Genomic DNA, 24984 nt, shown 5'->3' with positions numbered 1-24984 from the left:
TAAAATAAAATGTGCATATCGTTAGATTCCAAAAAATGAAAACCATTTACCTAGGAAATACGTAATAAATATATAATTTTGTTAACATATTGCTTAACTATATGCAACTGCAGTGCTTTATTTTGCTAATCGATCAATTTTTCATTTGCAACCTTTCGCTGACTCGTACGATTTTCGAAAAGTAGCGAAGATTTTGTGTCAGTTACCGATCATGTCCGCGCTATCCGCTAACCACTCAAAAACTGCCAATAAAATCGTCCATGTCCGGAGTCTATGTAAGAGTGGAACACAGACGTGTTGATTGGCTAACGACTTGTACCGACTTCTTCCATTGATTATTTTTTTAACACAAAGTGGCTGACCGGTGTTGATGTATTTTTTTCACTTTGTTGACAATTTTAAGCTCAAATATTTAATCGACCGATCGGGCTATTTAAAATGCATTTATTATCGACCGACCGTCCCAAGAATCGACTCGGGCTTCGGGCTTATAGTCTAATTCGAAGACTGCCGGCGTATTTTCTGAAATGCCTGTCCGGATGACCGGCAGATTTTTTCCAATTTCACCAAGCCTGTGATGGCACAAAGTAAACTAAAAACTTCCCAGCACCGCTTTGTCAAAGAAACCATGCAGATAAATGGCAAATGTCAAGCTTTTTGATAATTTGTTGGAAAATAAATGTGGTAAATGAAAATAAAACCTCTAAGCAAACACAAATTGACTGCAGTGTAATAAACAGTATGCTTTACTCATTATTCAGTATTAAGCATTGATTCATTTTCATTTTTGTCTTCCTGTAAGAACTAGTTACACATTTATTTCATGTGAATTGATAGACAAACCTACCCGTAAACATAATGATTCCAATAATTGATTGCAGGGCCAGCGTATTAATATTGAAATTGACCGCCATAAAAATATCAAGAATGAACTATTTTCATATGTTAACTGGGGCTCAATTTTTTGCTGAATACTTAAATCATTTGTATAGGAAAAAGTCTACGAATGTATTTAACTATTAAGCTGAGATACAGTCTAGTCCTTATATATTTGTTAGAAAATTAAGTTTTAATCTTAACTACCGTTAATCTTGTATAGTAGAGTATGCTCTCGGGCACATTTTAATTGTCACATAGTTTTTATATTCTGCTTTTATTGGTAATCTGGATCCTTGTTAAACTGTGTGTATGACCCAAATGTAACCTGACACCCTCCTGATATTAATAGATTCACATGGATGAAAAATAACACTGACCTATGTAAATAAATAAAACATAAAGTTACAAGTCATCAATATATATTAATGTATTCATAACATTATTTCCATATTATTGAGGTACAGGCAGAATATTTCATCATTCAAGTTTTCAACAACAAAATGAACAATGTGACTGTCAACTTTTAAGTTAGAAACATAAATTAAGGATATAGTGTATATTTTAAAACTGAAACATCTACACAACAAAATATTGCACAATTTTAATGATTTGCAGCGTCTTAACAGTAACTAAATTACACATTCTAAATAACTGAAAAATGTTGTCATTGATGTTGTTATTGATGTCCGAATAAAAGAACATCCGAAATCATACACACCAAAGCAAAAGCAAAATTGATTATTCATCAACTTACAGCGTCCCATGCTATTAACTCATCTGTCGATGGATCTTCTACGAGCTGCCAGAGCTTAGTAAGAAATGCTGGCACATTACTTAGCCCCATCGCAGTCAAAGAATGCATATCAAATAAAACCTGCTTGCTTTTAACTTAAGAAATTCTTTTCATATAATACAAGACGAAAACAACCGACGTTATCCGAACGAAATCCATGCGATTACATGCCACTAAATGTAAAAATGAAACTGAGCAAAGGGACGAATTAACCTGAAACCGTCTTGAGTTCATCTCATGTCTGTTATAACCAACATTATTTCCTCATGAAAGCTTTTGAATCACGCCTTCCTTTATAATAGCAAATAATTCAAAATAAGGACGCATGTGTTTCTATTTCTATGTTAATGAAGTCGCCTCCGCGCCTTAGGTTGCATTTAGTGTATGCGAGGACCCGGTGTGACGTGAAACTCGTCAGACTAAGCAGAGACGTTCTGGCCTAGCAACCCTGATTTGTTGATATCTTTCCTATCAATCTGTTCAGACTGATTGACAGTCTTTATTTTTATAAGAACACACTTAACAATAAACTTGTCATGATTTTTATATAAAGCATTCAATAAATCGTATACACGAATGATCACCAACACACTGTTGATAGTGAATATTTTCCAAATTATTTTCATCTACACAAAAAAAGTTGGCAACTGTATATTAAAAAAAATCCAAATTAAATCTCAAATTCTAGAAAATAAGGATAAGTCATAGATGAGATATTTAATAAATTGTTTGTTACAAGGCAGTGGCTAGCAGTACGGCCCCGTACGACTGTGTCACTGCACTCATAGAGACAATTGGTCCGTGTCCTAAGCTTCTTAATTTACTTGTTCGACTAACGGAAGTTTGGACGATTTTTGAATTATAGGCTATAGCTGCAATTTCAAGCTCCTTTTTACTGAACGTTTTTTTTTTCGGCGTTAGCTGTATAAGCCAGCTTTTCACCTTACCTGACCTTTGTAAGTGTCCAATAGAATTCAAATAAAATTTCCCGCGGCCAGATACGAATGAATACACTTCATTTATTCAATTGGCTGATTTGAAAATACCACCAGAACATTGGAAACATGGACGCGTCTTTGTAACACTGTTTTAATGCATGAAACAATTGTATCCCCTCTAATAAAAAGTCTTGATAGATAGAACAGTTTTACGCTCAACTCTCGACATCAACGCAGTTTGCGCGTGCACGTTTTATTTTCAGACGATTGCTAGCGCCAGTATCAGGGTCAAATCGCGGTCAGTGAAATAATCGTTATCGCGTGAACTAGGTGAAGTGTTTGGGTTAACTAAAAGACTTGTGGTCAGCAGCAACAAAACACTTTCTCGGGTTAACCTTTTCAAAGGGTCAATTTCAGTTTGTTATCTCATTAACAGCTACATACCATTATTGTATTGCTGATAAGCGCTGAAGTCTATCTGACTCAAGGATCTGGCATATACTCTGGACTGTGGAATTTTATTTAGACCAGAAATATGATATACTTATGGTATGTCAATACTAGATTATTAATGTGTTTTCAACAATATCATGATAAATAATATTTTGATTTATTTAACAAGAATTATTGCACCATATTGACTAATGTATTAAGCATGAGCGCGATGGTTCTCGATATTGTTAATAATCGACAAACCACTAAAACAGGTTTGTTCGAAGAACGCGGGTATGAATATTTAAAATATGTATGGAAACTTCGCGTGTGGCCGGTTGACTTAATGTTTTAATTTCACTTGCATTCTTCTTTTGGTTTTTTGTTTTGTATCTATAGGTTTATGACCAGCAATATTTAATAATGTAAAATAAGGCGCCGCGAAAACTCCTCGTAACATCCCGTACTGCGTGTGATGCAGCTAAGAACTGCACAGAAAAAGACATTCGCTTTATTTGATCTGATTCAATGAACTCTTTACTTTTCACCATATCCAACCACAATCAACGCCGTATATCTTTTTTTAAAGATATTTCTTGTTATATATAATTTATATCGGTATTGTGCTGTGGGAGGGGGGGGGGAACCAGAGTATCCGGAAGAAACCCAACCTGTCCGGTATGGTGAGCATCAATCAAATTCGCATGCTGTCAGGTCACGGAGATGAAAGTAAAGTCTCCTAGGTGAGAAGCGCGCGTACCAACCACAGAGATGGCCGGACTGGAAGGCTTTACGAAGATATTGAGTGAAAATATCGATAGCTAGTGAGACGTTCCAAGTGTTTGCCGAACACCGTCCAGAGTTCGGCTTCCAGATATTGAAATTGTGGTTGCCGAAGTAAGATTTTCGATTCTGATCACATCGTCGCGAAGACAACAAGAAGCATAATAATTTTGCAATATTCGCTCTTGTGCATCACAGGAATAAAGTCAGTTCCAAGTAAATAATACTGATTATAATAAGTATTATATTATATCATATTCATATTTAAATATTATATGAACCTTATGTGACGTCGGAAGCTGTAGTAGGGGCCAAATCTTCATTTAAGTTTATTTAGAACCCACATGTGATCACACCATTGGTAAGGACTGTGGTCAATTACCGGTATATCGGTAATATATTGAATGTCGCTGTAAATCGTTAAGTGTATGGTGCGTCGTGTTGACTGTCGTGTGGTGACCTCTAAGGGATACTATGAGTTAATGGGCGTCGTTAACTGAAACGAAAACACTGATTATGCATTCGTATGACACGTTCTTAAAAAATAACTTCCGGTTAAGAAACGATAGACACAAAGTTTATTGTAAAATTTCCAGACACAGCAGATATGGTTTGCAACAATTAAAATGCGTAGCATAAAAAATACCATGCGCGTTTCTCGTACGAAGTTTGCCAGTTTCAACAGTGGTTGTTATACGAAGAAGATCTGCTATCACCCGTTTCCTTGCCATTCCCAGTGATGCAAAGTATTCCGTAGGATTTCAGATTGACTGCTCGGCGAAACCCCGACTGCCAACCTCAACATGGAGGTTCCAGTTAAGGTTTTTAGTTATAAAATACAAAACAAAGGTATAAGACTTGTTTTGTTGTTTTTTTAATTAATAGTCAACGCATGAAATTTTTGTTATGACGTGCGCTTGTATTTAACCACATATTACTGTAGTGTTCCGAGATACAAATTTTAATACGTGAGATCACATCATATGCGTCCCCACATGACTTCCTATGAATTTATTTCAAATAATTCACGACTTCTTGAATATGACCAAGTATATAACTTTTACATATATCTAAGACATGTAATCGAATTTATCTGATTCGATTAATTATCATGAAACGGGCAATATTACTATACAATAGAAAACACACACAAAATGACATAAGCGTAATATTCGTCCGTGGTTGCTAAGTAAATTGTTTGTGAACTGATTGCTGTGACAAATGTATCACATTGAAAGTCCAAAAATATATAATGCATGCCGGTGAACTCTTCATCCATTACCGAATATGGGTTCCTTCAATTTTCCGTGCATGTCATATGTCTTCACATCCACGTGCAACTAGTCACAAACATTTTCAGTAGTTTCCGGAATCCGGTGATTTTGACGGAAGAGCAGACGTTCTTTATGTGTGATGTGATACTTGAGTAATACGCCAATTGTACGTGCATTACGAGCGTGTGATCCACTAAATAGCTGTTTTAACGGTGTCAAATCGTCTGCTGGGCAAACACAACCTTTTAAATCGACGTATTTGAACCAATGTTGTTTTCAATTAGATTGCCCTATGAAAAGAATAATAGTCGAGAGAAAATCAATCATATTCGCATAATCCTGTGTAAGTGCAGCACCCTGAGATAGTCCAGTACGTGGTCCAAAAGTGTCACATGGACGAATGATTTCGAAAAAAACTTCGTAAAACAACAGCCTATGAAATGTTGAGGTGATGGATTGAGTCGTTTTGAAGCATTATTATTATTCAATTGTTGCATAAGAAGTGCGTTTGAGTGTACACATGTACACATCTGTGAACAATTGATGAAGAGTTTATAATCGAAGCCCAGGTAATTAGCATAATACCATGTACCTCGTTGTCCTGTTTTTTTTATTGTCAATATACAATCATATACTAGTATGTTTTTTCCGTAGATAGATGTACAACAAAAATGAAACGGTCAATGTTTATTTATGTAAGTCTGTAGTGATGTAATTTTCATGTTTTAACATCCATATAAGGAAATTATAAACAACTTCCAAGTATCCATTGCGAGTTTGCGACCCTGACCTTGCCAGCAACATGGTTGTTAAACACCACACGTCGTATTGTATGATGATAAGTTGTGCCTATTTATTTTTAAATCCCACAAAGTTTTGGGTTGTACAACAAGAGCTCTCCTCTGATAGCGCGCTCAACTATTCGAGTGCTTGACAGTATAACATAACCCATCATGGGGAAATTGTTCATATTCAATAATTTATTAGACGATCTTTCAAAAATAAAAAAAGGAAAAACAAGAGATGTGTTCGTCACAAACACAATGCCCCCTATTGCGCCGCTTTGAAATAAAAAATAATATTTTTTTTATCTTTGACCTTGACGGATGACCTTGACCTTGAACTTCCACCACTCAAAATGTGCAGCTTCATGAGATAGCCACTTTGAATTATTTTTTTTTACCTTTGACCTTGAAGGGTGACCTTGACATTAAACTTCCACCACTCACAATGTGCAGCTTCATGAGAATGCTGCTTTGATTTTTTTTTACCTTTGACCTTAAAGGATGACCTTGACATTGAAGAATGACATTGACCTTGAACTTCCACCACTCACAATATGCAGCTTCATGAGAACGCCGCTTTTAAATTATTATTTTTGATCTTTGACCTTGAAGGATGACCTTGACCTTGAACTTCCACCACTCACAAGGTGCACCTTCATGAGAACGCCGCTTTGATTATTATTTTTTACCTTTGACCTTGAAGGATGACCTTGACCTTAAAGGATGACCATGACCTTAAACTTGCACCACTCACAATGTGCAGCTTCAAAACGCCGCTTTGAATTTTTTTGTTGACCTTTGACCTTGAAGGATGACCTTGACCTTGAAGGATGACATTGACCTTGCACCACTCACAATCTGCAGCTTCATGAGAACGCCGCTTTGAATTTTTGTTGTTGTTGACCTTTGACCTTGAAGGATGACCTTGACCTTGAAGGATAACCTTGAACTTCCACCACTCGCAATGTGCAGCTTCATGAGAACACCGCTTTGAATATTTTTTTTTGATCTTTGACCTTGAAGGATTACCTTGACCTTGAACTTCCACCACTCAAAATGTGCAGCTTCATGAGATACACATGCATGCCAAGTATCAAGTTGTTATCTTCAATATTGAAAAAGTTATGGCCAATGTTAAAGGTTTCGGACGGACGGATGCCATATGTTTGACATTTGACCTTGAAGGATGACCTTGACCTTCACCTTTCACCACTCAAAATGTTCAGCTCCATGAGATACACATGTATGCCAAATATCAAGTTGCTATCTTCAATAGTGAAAAAGCTATGGCCAATGTTAAAGGTTTTGGACGGACGGACATACGCCATATATTAGACATTTGACCTTGAAGGATGACCTTGACCTTCACCTTTCACCACTCAAAATGTGCAGCTCCGTGAGATGCACATGCATGCCAAATATAAAGTATCTTCAATAATGCAAAAGTAATGGCCAACATTAAAGTTTTTTTTCGGACGGACGGACAGACACTGACTGACGGACAGTTCAACTGCTATATGCCACCCTACCGGGGGCATAATTTATTTTTTTTTTATTTTTTTTGGGGGGGGGGGGGGGGGGGGGGGGGGGTTGGGGGGTGAGAGATGGTATAATGTGGGGTGGGGTAATTTATTAGATGATGTTTAAATAAACAAGCAAATTCATTGAATTGATATCCCCCGCCAATATGCTTCTGGACACAAAAGTGATATATTTGACACTCAAAAAAGCTTTTTTTCAAGATACAAAGGGCCATAACTCCTTTATTATCCAATGGTGTACAATGCCATTGGGTGTGCATCATCCTCTTATCCATATATATACTCCTATCAAGTTTCAATGAAAGCATTTACAAGATATGGCTTCGGACACAAAAAAGCATTTTTCCAAGATACAACGGGCCATAACTCTGTTATTAACAGATGGTGTACAATGCCATTAGGCATGCATCATCCTCTTATCCATATATATACTCATACCAAGTTTCATTGAAATCCGCCAAAGCACTTCCAAGATATGGCTCCGGACACAAAAGTCACACTCAAAAAAGCATTTTCAAGATACAAAGGGCCACAACTCTTTTAATATCCAATGGTGTACAATGCCATTTGGCATGCATCATCCTCTTATCCATATATATACTCATACCAAGTTTCAATGAAATCCGTCAAAGCACTTCCAAGATATGGCTTCGGACACACAAAAGCATTTTTCCAAGATACAAAGGGCCATAACTCTGTTATTAACAGATGGTGTACAATGCCATTAGGCGTGCATCATCCTCCTATCCATATATATACTCATACCAAATTTCATTGAAATCCGCCAAAGCACTTCCAGGATATGACTCCGGACACAAAACGGACGGACAACGCCAAAACAATATCCCTCCGCCTATGGCGGGGGATAAAAAAAATATTATTTGGGGGGGGGGGGGATGGGGGGGTATGGGGTTGAAAGGGGGGTATAATGTGGGGTGTGGTAATTTATTAGATGATGTTGGGGGGGGGGGGGGCGAGGTTGGGGGGAGGGAAAGGGATTCTGGTACGGGCGTGGGGTATTGTTTGGGTGGAATCCATTGTGGTATTCAGGTAAGTGTTGTTTTGTCAAAGTTATAATAAAATGTGATCATAAATAAAGAAGTTATGGCAATTTAAGCAAAATGTTCAATTATCAAGTGTAAAAGGGGCCATAATTATGTCAAAATGCTTGATGCAGTGGTCTGCTTTTGTTTATAGGTTGGGGTCATGTTGGTAAACAAGTATGCAACATATAAAAGCAATATGTCAAAGGATATAGGAAATATTTGGGGTAGTACGCAAACTTTAACATAGATTTATTAATAATATGCATATTTTAATTATTAAAGAGGCAATAATTATGACAAATAAACATTAACATTTGCTGCATATTCTAAGTGGAAAAGGGGCCATAATCATAACAAAATGCTTGATAGAGTTGTCTGCTCTTGTTTATAGGTTGGGGTCATGTTGGTAAACATGTATGCAAAATATGAAAGCAATGTGTCAAGGGACAAAGAAAATAATTGGGGTAGTACGAAAACATAAACATTTGCGCGCTAACTCAGACGCCGGGGTGAGTAGGATAGCTCCTCTATATATATATTTCATATATACCGGTAATAGTCGAGCTTAAAACGTGTACTTTCACTTTATTCATATGAGGAATATGTAACAACCAGCTTTACCTTAAAGACTGTCATGTTTGTTGCACGCAACACGTCATCTTAATGATGATCCATTTTACCAATTTTAAATTCCATTATACATGATAAAGGTATGAGCTGGATACAAAATGTCCAAAACAAGCATACACACTAATACACAAATTGCCAGTAATAAACCAAAATGCCATTCCACCATTATAATTGCAGGGGCATAAAAACTCAATTTGCATGAGACAGAATGGGTGTTATATTTTCATATGGTCGAATGAAATAATAACTTTAACAATGTAAAAAAATACACGGTACATGTTTTCTATAATCATTTTATTATGAGTCATGCAAACATTATTTTTATATCTAAAATAAAATATGAAACAACAAACTACATGTGTTGCCAACATACGGACACATTGTCTACTCAAGGTATAGACGGATTAATACAGGCCATTCACAAGCTAAAAACAACTCCATTAAAATATTTTGCATGTGTATAATGTGCAGGACTCAAAGTCATTTACTGTATTCTACACAAAAACAACTATTAAAAACTTACTTTGTTGATAATTTTTTTCATGCCTTTTAAGTGCAAAGTAAAGCATATCATTACAAACATTTGCCATAATTTTTTTCTAAAGTGACAACAAAACAATGCCTTTTAAAGCTGTTGATTAAGATAACAACAGTTTAAATTAATTTTTTTTTATAACACAAGGACCATGATGGCCCTTAAGCACTTACATGAGTTTATAGTACACCAATAGTTGAAAAATGGCCACGTAGTCTAGAAATTGAACCTACTTGACCCAGATTCAAATATTACATCCGCTATAGCAAGATTTTACCTGGTGACCTAGTATTTGATTATGTGTGACCATGATTAAAACTTGGCCTTTACATTCTGACCATGTTTCATTAAGATTGTATCATTTATGAGGCCCATAGAGAAGTTAACAAGATTCTACCTGGTGACACAGTTTTTGGACCCAGATTCAAACTTGACTCAGATAAACATTTCGAATAAGTTTGGCCTCTAGCGCAGTAACAAGGCTTGACTAAGGTTTGCTAAGTGACCTAATTTTTGGACACAAATGATCTGGATTCAAACTCTGCCTAGTTATTGTCAAGATAAACAGTCTTAGCAAGTTTTATCAAGATTGGATAAACAAGAAGGCCTGAAAGGCCCAAAGTCGCTCACCTGAGATAAAAAGAAATGACCTGTTCTTTGCAGCCAAAGATATCAATGGAACAAATGTTCTAACCAAGTATCATGAAGAATGATCAACAAATGGCCCCTTGGCGGTCATGTTTTTTTAACAGACCTGAACCATTTTTTTTAACTCTTTCAAGATATGTCAAAATTTCATGAAGGTTGGGAAAAAATTGTGTCTTCTAGAATGTTCACATGTTGTCACTATATACATATAAAGAAAACTGCCCCACTCCCTGGCGGCCAGGTTTTTTCAATGATCACGACCATTTTCAAACTCGTCCGAGACATCCACATAACTAATGTTTTGACAAAATTTCATGATGATTAGGCAAAACATGTGACTTCTAGAGTGTTCACAAGCTTTTTTACTATATAAATATAAGGAAAAAGCCCCCCCCTGGCGGCCATGTTTTTTTACCAATCCAAACCATTATCGAACTCAACTGTCCTATCCAGGTGTGGTAGTGCGGTCTCCTTCGCTTATGCAAATGAACCGGTCACAGGACGGTTACAAGTTATGTAACTTTGTAAGCACTTATGTAATGCGGAAATATTTATTTGACAAATTCCTATTACCGGTCAGGATGAATATACTGACTGGTTGTAATTCAATTAACTAAAGGCGTTCAGTCATGAACGCCTAAATACACTCAAAGAGTTTATTTATAAGTGAAAACAATGGCAGCTTTAACAACAAAAATAACTAATTTTTATTCCAAGAACTCGGAAAATGAAGAACAATGACAGAAAATTAAGAACAGGTAGAAGCCAAGTCTAAAGAATCTAAGTATCGTTACAAAAATGAACAACATACAGCAAATACCTTAATGAATGTAAAAAGAAGTTCAAAATCTGTAAAAAAAAACCTGATATAAATATAAGTAACTGTTAGTCTAGAAAGTGCTTCAAAAATCTAGTTTAAAAAATAGGTCTAAATTAATCTCAAGAACAATATTTATGGAGATTACCATAGGAAACTTCAGTGAATCAAATGTAAAAATAAGAAAAATTTACAACAGTCATTGAAATAGAATAGAGTCTTTCTAATTTAGAAAATGCCAAATAAAAATAATCTAAATAATACAAATAATTTAGAAAATAATGCCAAAATGTCTTGATGCTGGTGTTAAAAATAATTTAGAGTTTAATTATTTCAAAATTCCAACCTTTTTCAAGCGCTGTTAACTTTTCAAGAAAGCATCAAGAGGTGTTAAAATCAGCCAAAAACAGCTTATTGTATACAGTTCAGAAGAGATCAATGGCAGAGTAGTCAATTTTCCCTCAGAACAGTGCATCTATCAATGATCAATATCTTCCCAAATTCCAGAGCAGAACTAAAAATAGATTACTGAACCAGGTTAAACAAGGGAGATAAATACTGCATAAATACTGCAAAATCATGTACATGTTGTCTTTCTTTCAGTTATCTCTTAGTTGAAGGGCTTATCATAAGTGTTAATGACTAAAACAGTTATGTTAACTATGAAAAGTCTGTGTTATGAAAAATTACATAACACAGTTAATGTCACATTATATTGACATAATAAAACCAAACTTTACTACACAGGAAACCAATGTTCTGACCAAATTTCATGAAGATTGAGCAAACTAGAAAGTTAACAAGATTTTACTATAGCCATATAAGGAAAAATGCCCCGCCCCTTGGCAGCCATGTTTTTCAAGCCAAGGTTACCATTTTTGAACTCATCCAAGATATCATTGGGATGAATCTTCTGACCAAGTTTCATGAGGACCGGACAATAAATGTGGCCTCTAGAGTGTTAACAAGATATTGCTATAGCCATATAAGGAAAAATGCCCCGCCCCTTGGCAGCCATGTTTTTCAAGCAAACGTAACCATTTTCAAACTCATCCAAGATATCATTGAAACCAATTTTCTGACCAAATTTCATGACAAGGGACAAAATTGTCACAAAACCAGGTTTTCATTGTGAAAAAAAAATCTGATAAAGGGAGAAAACTCAAACTGAACTTTTGAAATGAACAAACAAAATTAACCCCCTTTGTAAGTTTGTTTTAAAAAAAAATCTATTTTTATTCGTGGCGACCTTGACATTGGAGATATTGACGTGATTCTTTCGTGCCACACACTGTCCCATGATGGTGAACAAATGTGCCAAATGATTTCAAAATCTCACAATGAATGACATAGTTATGGCCAGGACAAGCTCATTTATGGCCATTTTTGACCTTTGAACTCAAAGTGTGACCTTGACCTTGGAGATATCGACGTAATTATTTCGCGCGACACACCGTCCAATGATGGTGAACAAATGTGCCAATTGATTTTAAAATCTGACAATGAACGACATAGTTATGGCCCGGACAAGCTTGTTCCGCCCGCCCGCCAGCCCGCCCGCATTCGCCAATCTAATAACCAGTTTATTCCTTTGGAACACCTGGTTAAAAATTGGACAATAAATGTGGCCTCTAGAGAGTGAACAAGGCAAATGTTGACATCACACAACGCACAATTGACAACGGACGACAGACAAAAGGCGATCACAAAAGCTCACCATGAGCACGTAGTGCTCAGGTGAGCTAAAAATGTGGCCCCTACAGGGGTAACAGGCTCAAAGTTGACGAAGCAAAATACACCACACCTGACGCCAGACATAGAGTGAACACAATAGCTCGCAAGAGCACTTGGTGCTTATGTGGGCTAAAATAATCTCAAATCACAGCAGTCTATGTATAATTATCTCTAAGAAGTATGAAACATTACATTTTTTAATAATTAAGATTATTGGCAGCAAACATTATAGAAATAATTGTTTTATCTTACATGCATAAAGCTTTTCTAACATTTTAAAGGGACTTCTTGGCAGCAAAATTACAATTTCAATTAAATTTGTCATCGATTCAACAGATTGAATGCATGATATCTTAACAAGCAAACTAATTCTCTTAACTAAGAAACATGTTTAAAATATCAGTTCATTGCAAATCATAAATAGAAAGTGGAACAAGAGCACCGCATAGCGAGTGCCAACGCTCGACTGCGGGTGCAGTTTTGAATATATGAAAGCTTGTCAGAAGATTTTTTTTCTTTTTATATTAGAGGTCACATTGACCTTGACCTTTGACCTAGTGACCCAAAAATGGGTGTGGCTTGTAGAAGTCATCAAGGTGCAGCTACATATGAAGTTAGGTGGAAGCACTTTGATTTTAGAGCCAATTTTAAGGTTAAAGCACAAAGCTGACGGTGGACTAGCTTCCTATGACAATACCACGGGTTTTCTCCGAAAACATCTAAGCTAAAAATGAAAAAGCGTTTGTAACACTGTTCATCGATAGTTCAGCAAAGACATGTTTAATTATTTTAAACTTTTCCAAATATTTGAGTTTTTTAAGCTAATTCATCATATGTGATAAAAAGTCCCTTGAACATTGTTCTTAGTACATAATCATACTAAAACACTTGAGTACTAGTATTCATAATAACTGTCAAAATAAATTGCCTTTTTGGAGCTAACTCTTTTCCTTTAAAAGAAAGAAGTTATTTGCACAGATATGCTTTCTTGGGTATTGCGTTATTTCTGTACTATGATGTGTGAATCCGTAAGGGATAAAATAAATATACAGAAAGCAAAAAAACAAACTGTGTTACATATACAACTTGACATCATGACTTTTTGTGTAACTGTCTTCCTACAGTACGAGGTAAAGTAAACTTATGTGTATAACATGTTCTGCCCTCAAAATAAATAAATAAAAAAATATTCAAAGTTCTCATTATACAAAATCAATGACCCCATAAAGGGGATATTCACCGTAGTTAACAAACCAATGAAAACACATCTTATAATAACCATGTTGGTCAATATTTAACAATAGTGTTCTTGCGTGAAACAGTATTTTGAGCTCAGTTTATTCACACTGATTTTACTACCTCAAATTATTTGGCCATGTGTAACAGTGACAATATTTATACAATTCCAAACAAATAACTTGTTCATAAAAATGCCACTTATGTCTTAGGTAATAACTTGATGGGTAATTAAATTTGAGTACATCGTGACATATAAGCTGTACATACGCATGAACATACTTTTATGTGAATATAAAGAGTTTATAAATGGCAAACAAATTGTTGATAGAATTATAAAAGTTATCAAACTATAACATATGTAACAATTAACATAGTACATGTATGCAACATGATAGAAATCTCTCCATGAAAACATACATACTTAATATACTTTACAAGGCTAATCAAGTAGTAAATATACAAACTGGCAAGTTTTAAAGTTTGCAGAACCTACAAAGCTATTAAACTAAGGAACAAGTCAGCTACTGAAGTATTTGAGTATGTGCAGTTTAAAGAGACCTTTTCAGGTTTTGGTAATTGACAAAATTGAAAAAAATTGTTTCACATTTGCAAACTTTCGGTGTAGTTATGCTATTTGCTATGAAACAGTAATACTGAACATATACATGTACCATGCTCTAAAATATCCATTACATGCATCTTTTGAAGATTTAAAAACCAAAAAATTATAGAGTGTTACAAACACGAAACGATTGAATCATTTAGAGAGTTCTGTTGTTATTGTTATATTTTGTGACATATTTAAAGGAGAATTGCTTATATAATGTATACAAATACGCTATACCCTGTGTGAGAACGGATGGCCAAGTGGTTACAGAGCAAGACTTTTACTCCAAAGGTCAGTGGTTAGAGCCCAGTTGAGGATTACTTTTTTCTTTCTTTTGTGTTATTCTTGTTTCTAAATGGAGCTATTTAGTTCCAATGTTTACATTTATCAATTAAAAGCATTTAATACATGCTAAAGTCTGTAAAAAGCTCCCTTTAAGGTCATATTATATAAGCCATGCTATATGTAAAGGGGTTTAATGCATGTGAATTGCGTATCATCCCAGATTAGCCTGTGCAGTCCACACAGGCTAATCAGGGATGACACTTCCACCTAATCAGGATTTTCGCTAAAAAGTGTCTTCCTTTCAACAGAAAATACCATAAAAGCGGAAAGTGTCGCCCCCAATTAGCCTGTGGGGACTGCACAGGCTTATCATGGACGACACTTTACGCACATGCATTAAACCCCTTTTCACAGATCGAGGCTCTAATGTGTGATGAAATGAGTCACAGACTAAACACAAAAACAACATTTAATTTATTTTGGTCTCAAATCTGTTCATAACTTAAGGGGACTAGTCCACAAATTTTCATATTTTTTCATGAAATGTTTTTACTGTAATTTCAAAAGATAAACACTAATGGTAACAGATAATACAATATAAAAAGACAGAAAAGGTGTTTCCTTCACAAGGGCTTGGAAATAATTTTGGCCATTTTTTCTTACAAATGTTTTCTTTTGTTAATTAAAAAAAACACATTATTTTCAACAGTATTTCAGTTATATCGCAGTGGTCAGTTACTTTACACATGGTTAAATTGATTTAACAGTTCCATTGTATGTTTCTATGTCTATTTCATGAGAACTGTCCAACTTAAATAATTTGTAGGCAGATAATTTCATCACAAATTCACACACCATATGGCCAGGCAGTGAATCAAACCTTAGTTTCTCTGAAAGGCCATCCAGAGATCTACCAACTGAGCTACAATGTAGCCCGCATGCTGTTCTTACAAATAATTATAATTTCATGGCTATTAAAGGGATGAAACTGGCAAGAGTATTTCCAAATGTCCAAAGGAAAGAGTAACAAATGCTCTATTATTCTACAATTTTTTTGGATGATTTTGCTAATTGACATTGCATAAAAATGACAAACAAATTTGTGTGATTATTTTATGATACCCGTTCAAAAACTCTAGTTGGCTTTAATAAGCTTTAATGATGAAAACACACCCACAATTGAACAAAAAATAATGACAAAGGCAAACACAGGTAATTCAATGTAGCAAATATGTTTTTGAAACAATGTTATGTTGCTATGGTTGTTATCATAGGCTCCAAAAGAATAATAATTAACTTTCTATATAAATAATCTAAATATCTAAATGATTTAAAATATAAAGAACAGATGTTAAGTTTCTGAATCTATTCTACGAGAACATATCTGTGTTTATGATATACGCTGGTTAAAATTTATGTTAAGATCAAAAAGTTATTTCGAGCATCCTACCAAAATGAGTACAATTAAAATAACTATAAAAGCTTCTCATGTTTAGACTTCAGACCTGTTTTAACGGTGATTGAAAATAAATCATGATGTTACTGTAATTGTAATTGCTAGTACACCTTTTCAACTTCTCATAAATTTTAACCAGACACTGACCTTTGCCACTTCAGCTTGCCAATATTAACCAGACACTGGCCTTTATGCCACTTCAGCTTGCCAATATTAACCAGACACTGGCCTTTATGTAACTTCAGCTTGCCTATATTAACAAGACAATGGCCTTTATGCCACTTCCACTTGCCAAAATTAACCAGACACTGGCCTTTATGACACTTCCACTTGCCAAAATTAACTAGACACTGGCCTTTATGACACTTCAGCTGGCCAATATTAACCAGACACTGGCCTTTATGCCACTTCAGCTTGCCAATATTAACCAAACACTGGCCTTTATGCCACTTCAGCTTGCAAATTTTAACCAGACACTGACCTTTATGCCACTTCAGCTTGCCAATATTAACCAGACACTGGCCTTTATGCCACTTCAGCTTGCCAATATTAACCGGACACTGGCCTTTATGCCACTTCAGCTTGCCAATATTAACCAAACACTGGCCTTTATGCCACTTCAGCTTGCCAATATTAACCAGACACTGGCCTTTATGCCACTTCAGCTTGCCAATATTAACCAGACACTGGCCTTTATGCCACTTCAGCTTGCCAATATTAACCAGACACTGGCCTTTATGCCACTTCAGCTGGCCAATATTAACCAGACACTGGCCTTTATGCCACTTCAGCTTGCCAATATAAACCAAACACTGGCTTTTATGCCACTTCAGCTTGCCAATATTAACCAGACACTGACCTTTATGCCACTTCAGCTTGCCAATATTAACCAGACACTGGCCTTTATGCCACTTCAGCTTGCCAATATTAACCAGACACTGGCCTTTATGCCACTTCAGCTTGCCAATATTAACCAGACACTGGCCTTTATGCCACTTCAGCTTGCCAATATTAACCAGACACTGGCCTTTATGCCACTTCAGCTTGCCAATATTAACCAGACACTGGCCTTTATGCCACTTCAGCTTGCCAATATTAACCAGACACTGGCCTTTATGCCACTTCAGCTTGCCAATATTAACCAGACACTGGCCTTTATGCCACTTCAGCTTGCCAATATTAACCAGACACTGGCCTTTATGACACTTCAGCTTGCCAATATTAACCAGACACTGGCCTTTATGACACTTCAGCTTGCCAATATTAACCAGACACTGGCCTTTATGCCACTTCAGCTTGCCAATATTAACCAGACACTGGCCTTTATGCCACTTCAGCTTGCCAATATTAACCAGACACTGGCCTTTATGCCACTTCAGCTTGCCAATATTAACCAGACACTGGCCTTTATGCCACTTCAGCTTGCCAATATTAACCAGACACTGGCCTTTATGCCACTTCAGCTTGCCAATATTAACCAGACACTGGCCTTTATGACACTTCAGCTTGCAAATATTAACCTGGCACTGACCTTTATGCATACATATATTCAAATACAATTGCGATGAATATATTTGTTTCCATATTGGACTTGATTTCAATACATCAAAATATATAGTTGTGGCCTTGTTTAACTCATGCAAAACTTGCACAAACAAGTGATGTGTTTGCTAGAAACACAATGCCCCAGACTGCGCCGCTTTGAAGCAAGCCATATATCATATATTTAATCTTTGACCTTGAAGGATGACCTTGACCTTTCACCACTCAAAATGTGCAGCTCCATGAGATACTCATGCATGCCAAATATCAAGGTGTCTTCAAGATTGCAAAAGTTATTGGCAATCTTAATTTTTTTGGACGGACGGACTGACGGACAGACAGATGGACTGACGGACAGTTCAAAAACTATATTCCACTCTTCGGGAGCATAATAAACAAGAGCTGTCTCTATAGGATGACATATGCCCCCAATAAACGCTTTGAAAGAAACTATGAGCATTTTTCGAAACCTAAACGCATTTTTCGAAACCTAAACACGGACCCTAAGTTCAAGGTCAAGGGGGTCAAAATTTGTGTGCTTATGGAAAGGCCTTGTTAATATACACATGCATACCAAATATGAATGTTACATCTGAAGCAACATAGAAGTTATGAGCAATTTTCTAAACCTAAATGCAAAGTGTGACGGACAGACGGACGGACGGACAGACGGATCACTATATGCCCTCCTTCGGGGGCATAAAAAAGAAAACAATTCAAGCGTATAATTATGCTTATTGAGTTCACGAGCGTCAGTTCCACGTTGTCCAGCTATTCCAGTGAAATAACAGAACTGTTGCAATAATCAAGAATAATAACAATGTACACAATTACGGTTTCTACAGAATTAAGGGAAGGTACAGCCCTTTTTTAATATGCACATTATTCAACATCGAACATCTACTGTTTACAAATAAAGCTTTACTTATGTGTACATACAAAGGCAAAATGTTAAATGCATGTTAAATGCATACAAAAGAAAGAAATCAAACCAAACAAGTAAAAAATAGCTACCAGAAAAATCTGTAAAGTATAAAGGAACCTAACAATAGAGTCAAACCGATTGCAATAGGTTTGAAATAAGATTTTCTCTTTTTCCATATCTCATTTTGTTGTTGTTTCTCTTTCATTTTCTTAATAACTTCCTTTGTTTTTTCCTTTCTCTTTTCCCTTTCTTCTTTCCGACGCTGCCTTAATTCTGTGTGACTGAAATAGATGAGACCAAAGATACTTAAGTCATCTTCCATAACTTACAACTTGATTATTATGATGCAAACTGATTGTATTAAATGAATCAGAAAATTGTGTAAATGTCAAAACAACAGCAGTCAAATATTCACGAAAGACTCAGATGCCCCACATTCCACTTTTGGCTTTTTGGCTTTGCTACAAAAATCCCAATCCAAATGGTTATGCCCTTGCTGCTTTTATTCTTAAAATTCGTAATACCATCCTGTTTCATATACATGTGCCAAATTATGGATATTTCATCGTACCTAATTTTGAGTTATCTTAGCATTATTTGTGTGCTTTTATTTTCAAGTTTCAAGTTTATTTGTGTGTTTGTAACATTGTTTTCGGGAAGGCACTGTATTTTTTTGCATGGGAATTCAAGCACACAGTCAAGCTTTTAACAAGTATTCTTAATGCCAATATTATGTCGCATAATTCAAAGTACTACACATGCAACATTTCAAAGAATTCTTTGAACAGAAAGGTTGATTAAATAAACAACAACAGGTATTATTAATGAATAATGAATATTGATTTTGAAGCAAGTATTGCTATTATCAAAGCATAATTAAAGAAATGGTTGTAAACTGTCGTTGTTGATAGTTCTTCATCAGCGGATGACGAAAGTACATGCATGTAAGATAAAATATTTTCTGACCAACAATTGCCCTCTATGCCCAAACACAAGATTATATATAAATGCTTGTTAAAGTGTTAATATCTTTGATGTATTGTGTTTCTTTTGAAACATCCAAATGCATTTTCAAATTGATAAAAATTCCCATAAAATTCCCATTCCAAAGCCATGCGCCATTTTCCCCAATTCATAATTTTTTAGTGCAAAAATTGAGATCAATACTGTGGAAATAAACTGTAATGGCACATCAGGTTATGAATCAATGAGAAAAACACAGAACATACTTTGAAATATTGTTGCAGCTCTTGAGACTAAAATATGCTATCATTTTGGGTGCAGTATCAAAACACTTTTTAAAGCTCTGTTCTCTACAGACACAGTCAAAAAAACATGAATTAACATTATAAAAAGATGTAGGGCACATGATTTAGAAAGTCTTTAACAAAACATGTAAGCAATGAAGTATATTATCTCACCTCTGGTCAGAGACAGAATGTTCATTATGTTCCGACTGCTCTGTCTGAGTTTCTTCTCCTACATTCTGATTTTCATTCAAATTGTTTGCCACATTTTCCTCGGCATGCCCTGCTGCCTTGATATCAGAGTCTCTGTCCTCATGGTTTGTATTGTTAGCGACAATTACTCCCCTATTTGTGTGTATAGTGTTACAGTTGACGTAACTCTCTGGTGCAGTGTCACCCTCATAAGGCGTCAAATATTCCGACGTGTTTTCATCTTTCAAGAAGACATGAGCTCTAGGGGGTTTCTCGGGAATACCTGTTGAGTCATCGAGTTTCTGTTGCTTGTTTGGAGGCTCAGGTGAATCATCAACTTTGAAACTACGCACCGGTGGGGGCGGAGGTTTTTGTCCTCGAGATAGGAGACTCTCCTTCCTCTCTGGTGGGACAGGGACTTCGTCATCAAGCTGCAATGTAGTAACACGTGTTACATACTTCATATAAAAATAATATGCTGTAATAAAGAAATAGATACTTACATATTAACTATCACATATTGAGAATATCTGTTTGTTGTAATACATGTTACATGCTTAACCCATTACCGCTCAAATATGTAAATTGAAGCATTTGTAGTCCATTAGAAAATCAAATTAAATTTAAGATCTGTCGTACATCTTACAAAAGAAAAGTTTTAAAGGCTTCATTTCCCGCCATAAGATTCTGATGGGCAGCAAACAGCATAACACCTGAAAAGACTGCTCGTTACTAGCAGACTCTTCTGTGTTTATGCTGGTTGCATTTAGCTATTTTCACTTTGTGTCTGAGTGGGAAAGGGTAAATACATAAAAATATGCTGTTACTAGAGCTTTGTTACAGAGGTGATGAATACCCCCACATGCCATAGTGACACAGAATATTGTGCATGTTGTCTTCACAAAAAACAGTGGACACAATGCTCAATGTTTAAAACGCACTCATTGCCCTGTGACCTAGTTTTTGACCCGGCATGGCCCATGTTCGAACTTGACCTACACATCATCTAGATACAACTTCTAACCAAATTTGGTGAAGCTCTGATGAAAACTATTTGAATTCGAGAGCGGACACAATACTTAATGTTTTAAACGCACTAAGTGACCCCGTGACCTAGTTTTTGACCCAGCATGACCCATATTCAAACTTGACCTAGACATCATCTAAATATAACATCTGACCAAGTTTGGTGAAGATCAGATTACAACAACTTGAATTAGAGAGCGGACACTTAATACGGACCGACCGACCGACAGACAAGCTCACTCCTATATACCCCCCAAAACTTTGTTTGTGGGGGTATAATAAAGTAATAGATATGAATATTAACTTGTACATATTGAGAATATCTGTTTTCTGTCCGTGTGATAATCTCTTTTATCGTATTTGGATATTTTGAAATAAAAATGTTTTCATTAATGTTGGTACCAATGAAATTATATATTATTTCTTACAACCCCTTTACAGTGATGACATTTGCAATATCATAAACTTCCATATTTCTGTTAAAAACAACAAGTATTTAAATTCGCTTTTTTTTAACTAGTTTCCAAGCCCATGTGACCCAGTTATGAACTTAGCTGATATATTGTTGGGACAAATGTTCTTACCACATTTCATGAAGATTTGGAAATAAATGTTGCCTCTCAAGTTTTCAAAAGATTTTTCTTTAATTTGACGGTGATACCTAGTTTTTCACCCCCATGACCCACTTTAAAACTCAAGCCAAGATATCATTTGGACAAACAAATTTACCTGTAATGTATTCACAATTTGTTTCCTTTTTTTGTCATATAAACCTTATTTTTGACCCATTTTCAAACTCAGTTGAGACATCATTGGGTAAAATGTTCTCATTAAGTTTCATAAAGTTTGGTCAACTAATAAGTGTTGTCAAGCTCTATCTAAAGAAAAAGTGGCTTCTATGATGTTCAAAAGCCTTTTCTATAATTTTCTGTAATTTGACCAAACACAAATGTGACAAACGTTTTCGCCAAGTTTCATGAAAATTATGCAATAAATGTTGTTTCAGAGTGTCCACAAGCGTTTTCTATTATTTGAAGTTGTGACCTAGTTTTGGATCCCACATGAACCAGTTTTGAAATTGACCAAGTTTCATAAAGATTGGGTTATAAAGGTGGCCATAAGTGGGTTCATAAGGAAAATGTTAATGATGGACTAAAGTCCATCACAAAACTCACAATGAGCATGTTGTGCTCAGGTGAGCTAAAAACATGTTTTCTTCTCAATTAAAAGTATTGCTGCAAAATAATGTAACAAAACTTTTTGTGTAATATTTATTTAAGCTTGCTATAAGCCTTTAATATTCTTTTACATTATTTATGACTCAGGTATAATTTCTAACAAGAGATGTGTTTGTCAGAAACAAAATGCCCCATACTGCGACGCTTTGAAGCCATATATTTGACCTTTGACCTTGAAGGATGACCTTGACCTTTCACCACTCAAAATGTGCAGCTCCATGAGAAACACATGCATGCCAAATATCAAGTTGCTATCTTCAATATTGCAAACGTTATGAGCAAGTTTACAGTTTTGGGACAAAATGACAGACATACAATGACAGACACCTAGGCCAAAAACAATATACCCCAGATCATTTGATACGGGGGCATAAAAAATGTTTTTGTACACAGTATGTGTGTCTACTCTTTTGCTGGAAAACATTATTCATGGCTAATTAGCTATAGTAACAGTAAATGGATTGACAAACTTATTATTAAGAAGTTTTAACCGGATGTCCATATAAATGAATATTTCAATAACAATAACCTCAGCTGTCTTCATTTCTTTATTCAAACATTAAACATACATGCATTTAAACATGAACACATGTTATGTTTCAGAAACAAGTGATATAAATTATTTCTACACTTAAATCATAACATACAATGATAAATTTATTTGTGAATCACTAACTGTATGTTGCTCATGTCAATGGTTACACTTTACATAGACCAATTGGCAAAATCTAACACATTTTACAATAAATGACCATGATTGACCAATGAAGTCTAAAGGTTCACTGAAAAACAACCACATTATTTGACTTCTCTGTCTTCCTCTATTTATTTACAGAGATACCTTATAAATCTGTAAAGAAAATAATTTCCTTTAAGACATTAAGTTATCAGTAAGATGTCACTAAGCAAGATATTCTTACAGGTATGACTTCATTTCACCAATACTAAGAACTTTTGCACTGTAATATGTACATGAATCTGAAGAGCCTAACATTGTCTTCCAGCTCTTTTTACACAAATGTTCACAGATGCTATTGAACAAGGATATCTCACTGTTACAGATGCTATTGAACAAGGATATCTCACTGTTACAGTTGCTATTGAACAAGGATATCTCACTGTTACAGTTGCTATTGCACAAGGATATCTCACTGTTACAGATGCTATTGAACAATGATATCTCACTGTTTTGGTACTTGAGCACTTGCCATGTGTTAAAGCAATGCCATTGTGGGTTAATTTTAAAGCAGAAGCAAATGTCTTATATTAAAGACCCCATGCCAAAACCATCTCAGAAACCCACTAGCTTCTACAACATTGGTATCACTTTCAAGAGTTTTATGCATTTTGATGCTGGAAAAAACTTTTTAAAAATCAACATGAACAAGGCATAAGTAGGAAACAAACCCGGAAGCCTCATAAGCATGTAAACCAGGTCATTACATTTGGTATCAGTCTATGCACACAGTTGTCCTTGTTGTCTTTAAATGTGAATCATCATGGAAAAATGGTATATTTGCTAAGCTTGTTTGTTAGGATACATTTTCTCAGACGTTGGCAGTCATGATGGAGCATGATTTAACTTTGCTTTCTTTGAAGTTTCATGGCGTTTAGATTGTGGGGATGTTTTTTCTGCAGGTCTCTTGCGTGAAGAAGTTTGAGATGTTACTGGGGCTTTAACTTCAGCAGGGAAAGACTGAAACATAAAATTAAAGTATGAGCAGTTTCTTACCAGCTTGCATTTAAAATTCCAGGCAGAAAAAAAACATGCTTAGCTTCATTTGGATTCTATTAATTTCAAAATTGAGTACAGCCCCAGAGCATAGCACTTCCAGCAGCTGTAGCATATATATATATATATATATATACCAGCTATATATCATAAAATACAAATACTGAATATAATTCAAGTATAATAATACATATTACAATGTATAAAAACTTACTAAATTGGCACGTTTGAACAAACCAATTGACGACAGCAAATCATATCTACTTACAAATCTTCCTATGTTTGCAATAGTTGTTCAAGAGCAGTTTTGGAATTAGGAATAGTATAAAAGACATCTTTCATTTGTAGCATGTCCTCGTACGATTTGTAACCAAATTTAACTTGATAATATTAAAAACGCAGCGATTTAAAAAGAAGTGGTATGTTACCAGTTAAAATATAGCGCCTCCCTGTAGTTTGTTTTATTTGGGATCATGTGACTTTAATATTTGGAAAAAAAATAATGCTATTCTGAATAGTAAAACAGTTCATAACAGCAACAAAGAAAATTAATGGCAGATTTTGTAACCAAAGCAAGGTATATGCCCTCAAATTATTTTTAAGCAAAGACCGAGATATGCCAACACTCATGAATGTATGCCGCCCAGGCATAATGACCTA

The 24984-nt window shown here is 35.5% G+C and overlaps 2 protein-coding genes across 20 annotated transcripts in view; both read right to left on the bottom strand.

Annotated features, from left to right (window-relative positions):
• The window catches only part of LOC127846361 (heat shock factor protein-like), a 47886-nt gene extending 46080 nt beyond the window's left edge, over positions 1–1806 (bottom strand). For all 3 annotated transcript variants that reach the window (XM_052377559.1, XM_052377562.1, XM_052377560.1), the window contains exon 1: positions 1634–1806. In XM_052377559.1, the coding sequence (XP_052233519.1) occupies positions 1634–1741 (108 nt within the window). In that variant the 5' untranslated portion in view covers positions 1742–1806. The remainder of the gene's footprint in view (positions 1–1633) is intronic.
• Positions 1807–9376: 7570 nt separating this feature from the next.
• Positions 9377–24984, bottom strand: part of LOC127846362 (tyrosine-protein phosphatase non-receptor type 1-like) — a 52124-nt gene continuing 36516 nt past the window's right edge. The window contains exons 8-12 of one of the 17 annotated variants that reach the window (XR_008033474.1): positions 20311–20759; positions 17954–19170; positions 17282–17701; positions 16904–16987; positions 9377–16651 (exon numbers count right to left, since the gene is read on the bottom strand). Coding sequence is in view for 2 of the 17 variants with exons in the window: in XM_052377563.1 (XP_052233523.1) it covers positions 18975–19170; positions 20311–20759 (645 nt within the window). In the remaining 15 variants the exon portion in view is untranslated. Of the gene's footprint in view, positions 16820–16903; positions 17198–17281; positions 19171–20310; positions 20760–23127; positions 24289–24984 lie in introns of those variants that run through there. The other 16 variants (XR_008033467.1, XR_008033471.1, XR_008033469.1 and 13 more) reach the window with 16 other exon arrangements.

This window comes from Dreissena polymorpha, chromosome 9, assembly GCF_020536995.1.
Source record: "Dreissena polymorpha isolate Duluth1 chromosome 9, UMN_Dpol_1.0, whole genome shotgun sequence".
Classification (NCBI taxonomy): domain Eukaryota; kingdom Metazoa; phylum Mollusca; class Bivalvia; order Myida; family Dreissenidae; genus Dreissena; species Dreissena polymorpha.
The sequence above is the reverse complement of the archived record's forward strand: the minus strand, read 5'-3'. Positions and strand labels throughout refer to the sequence as shown.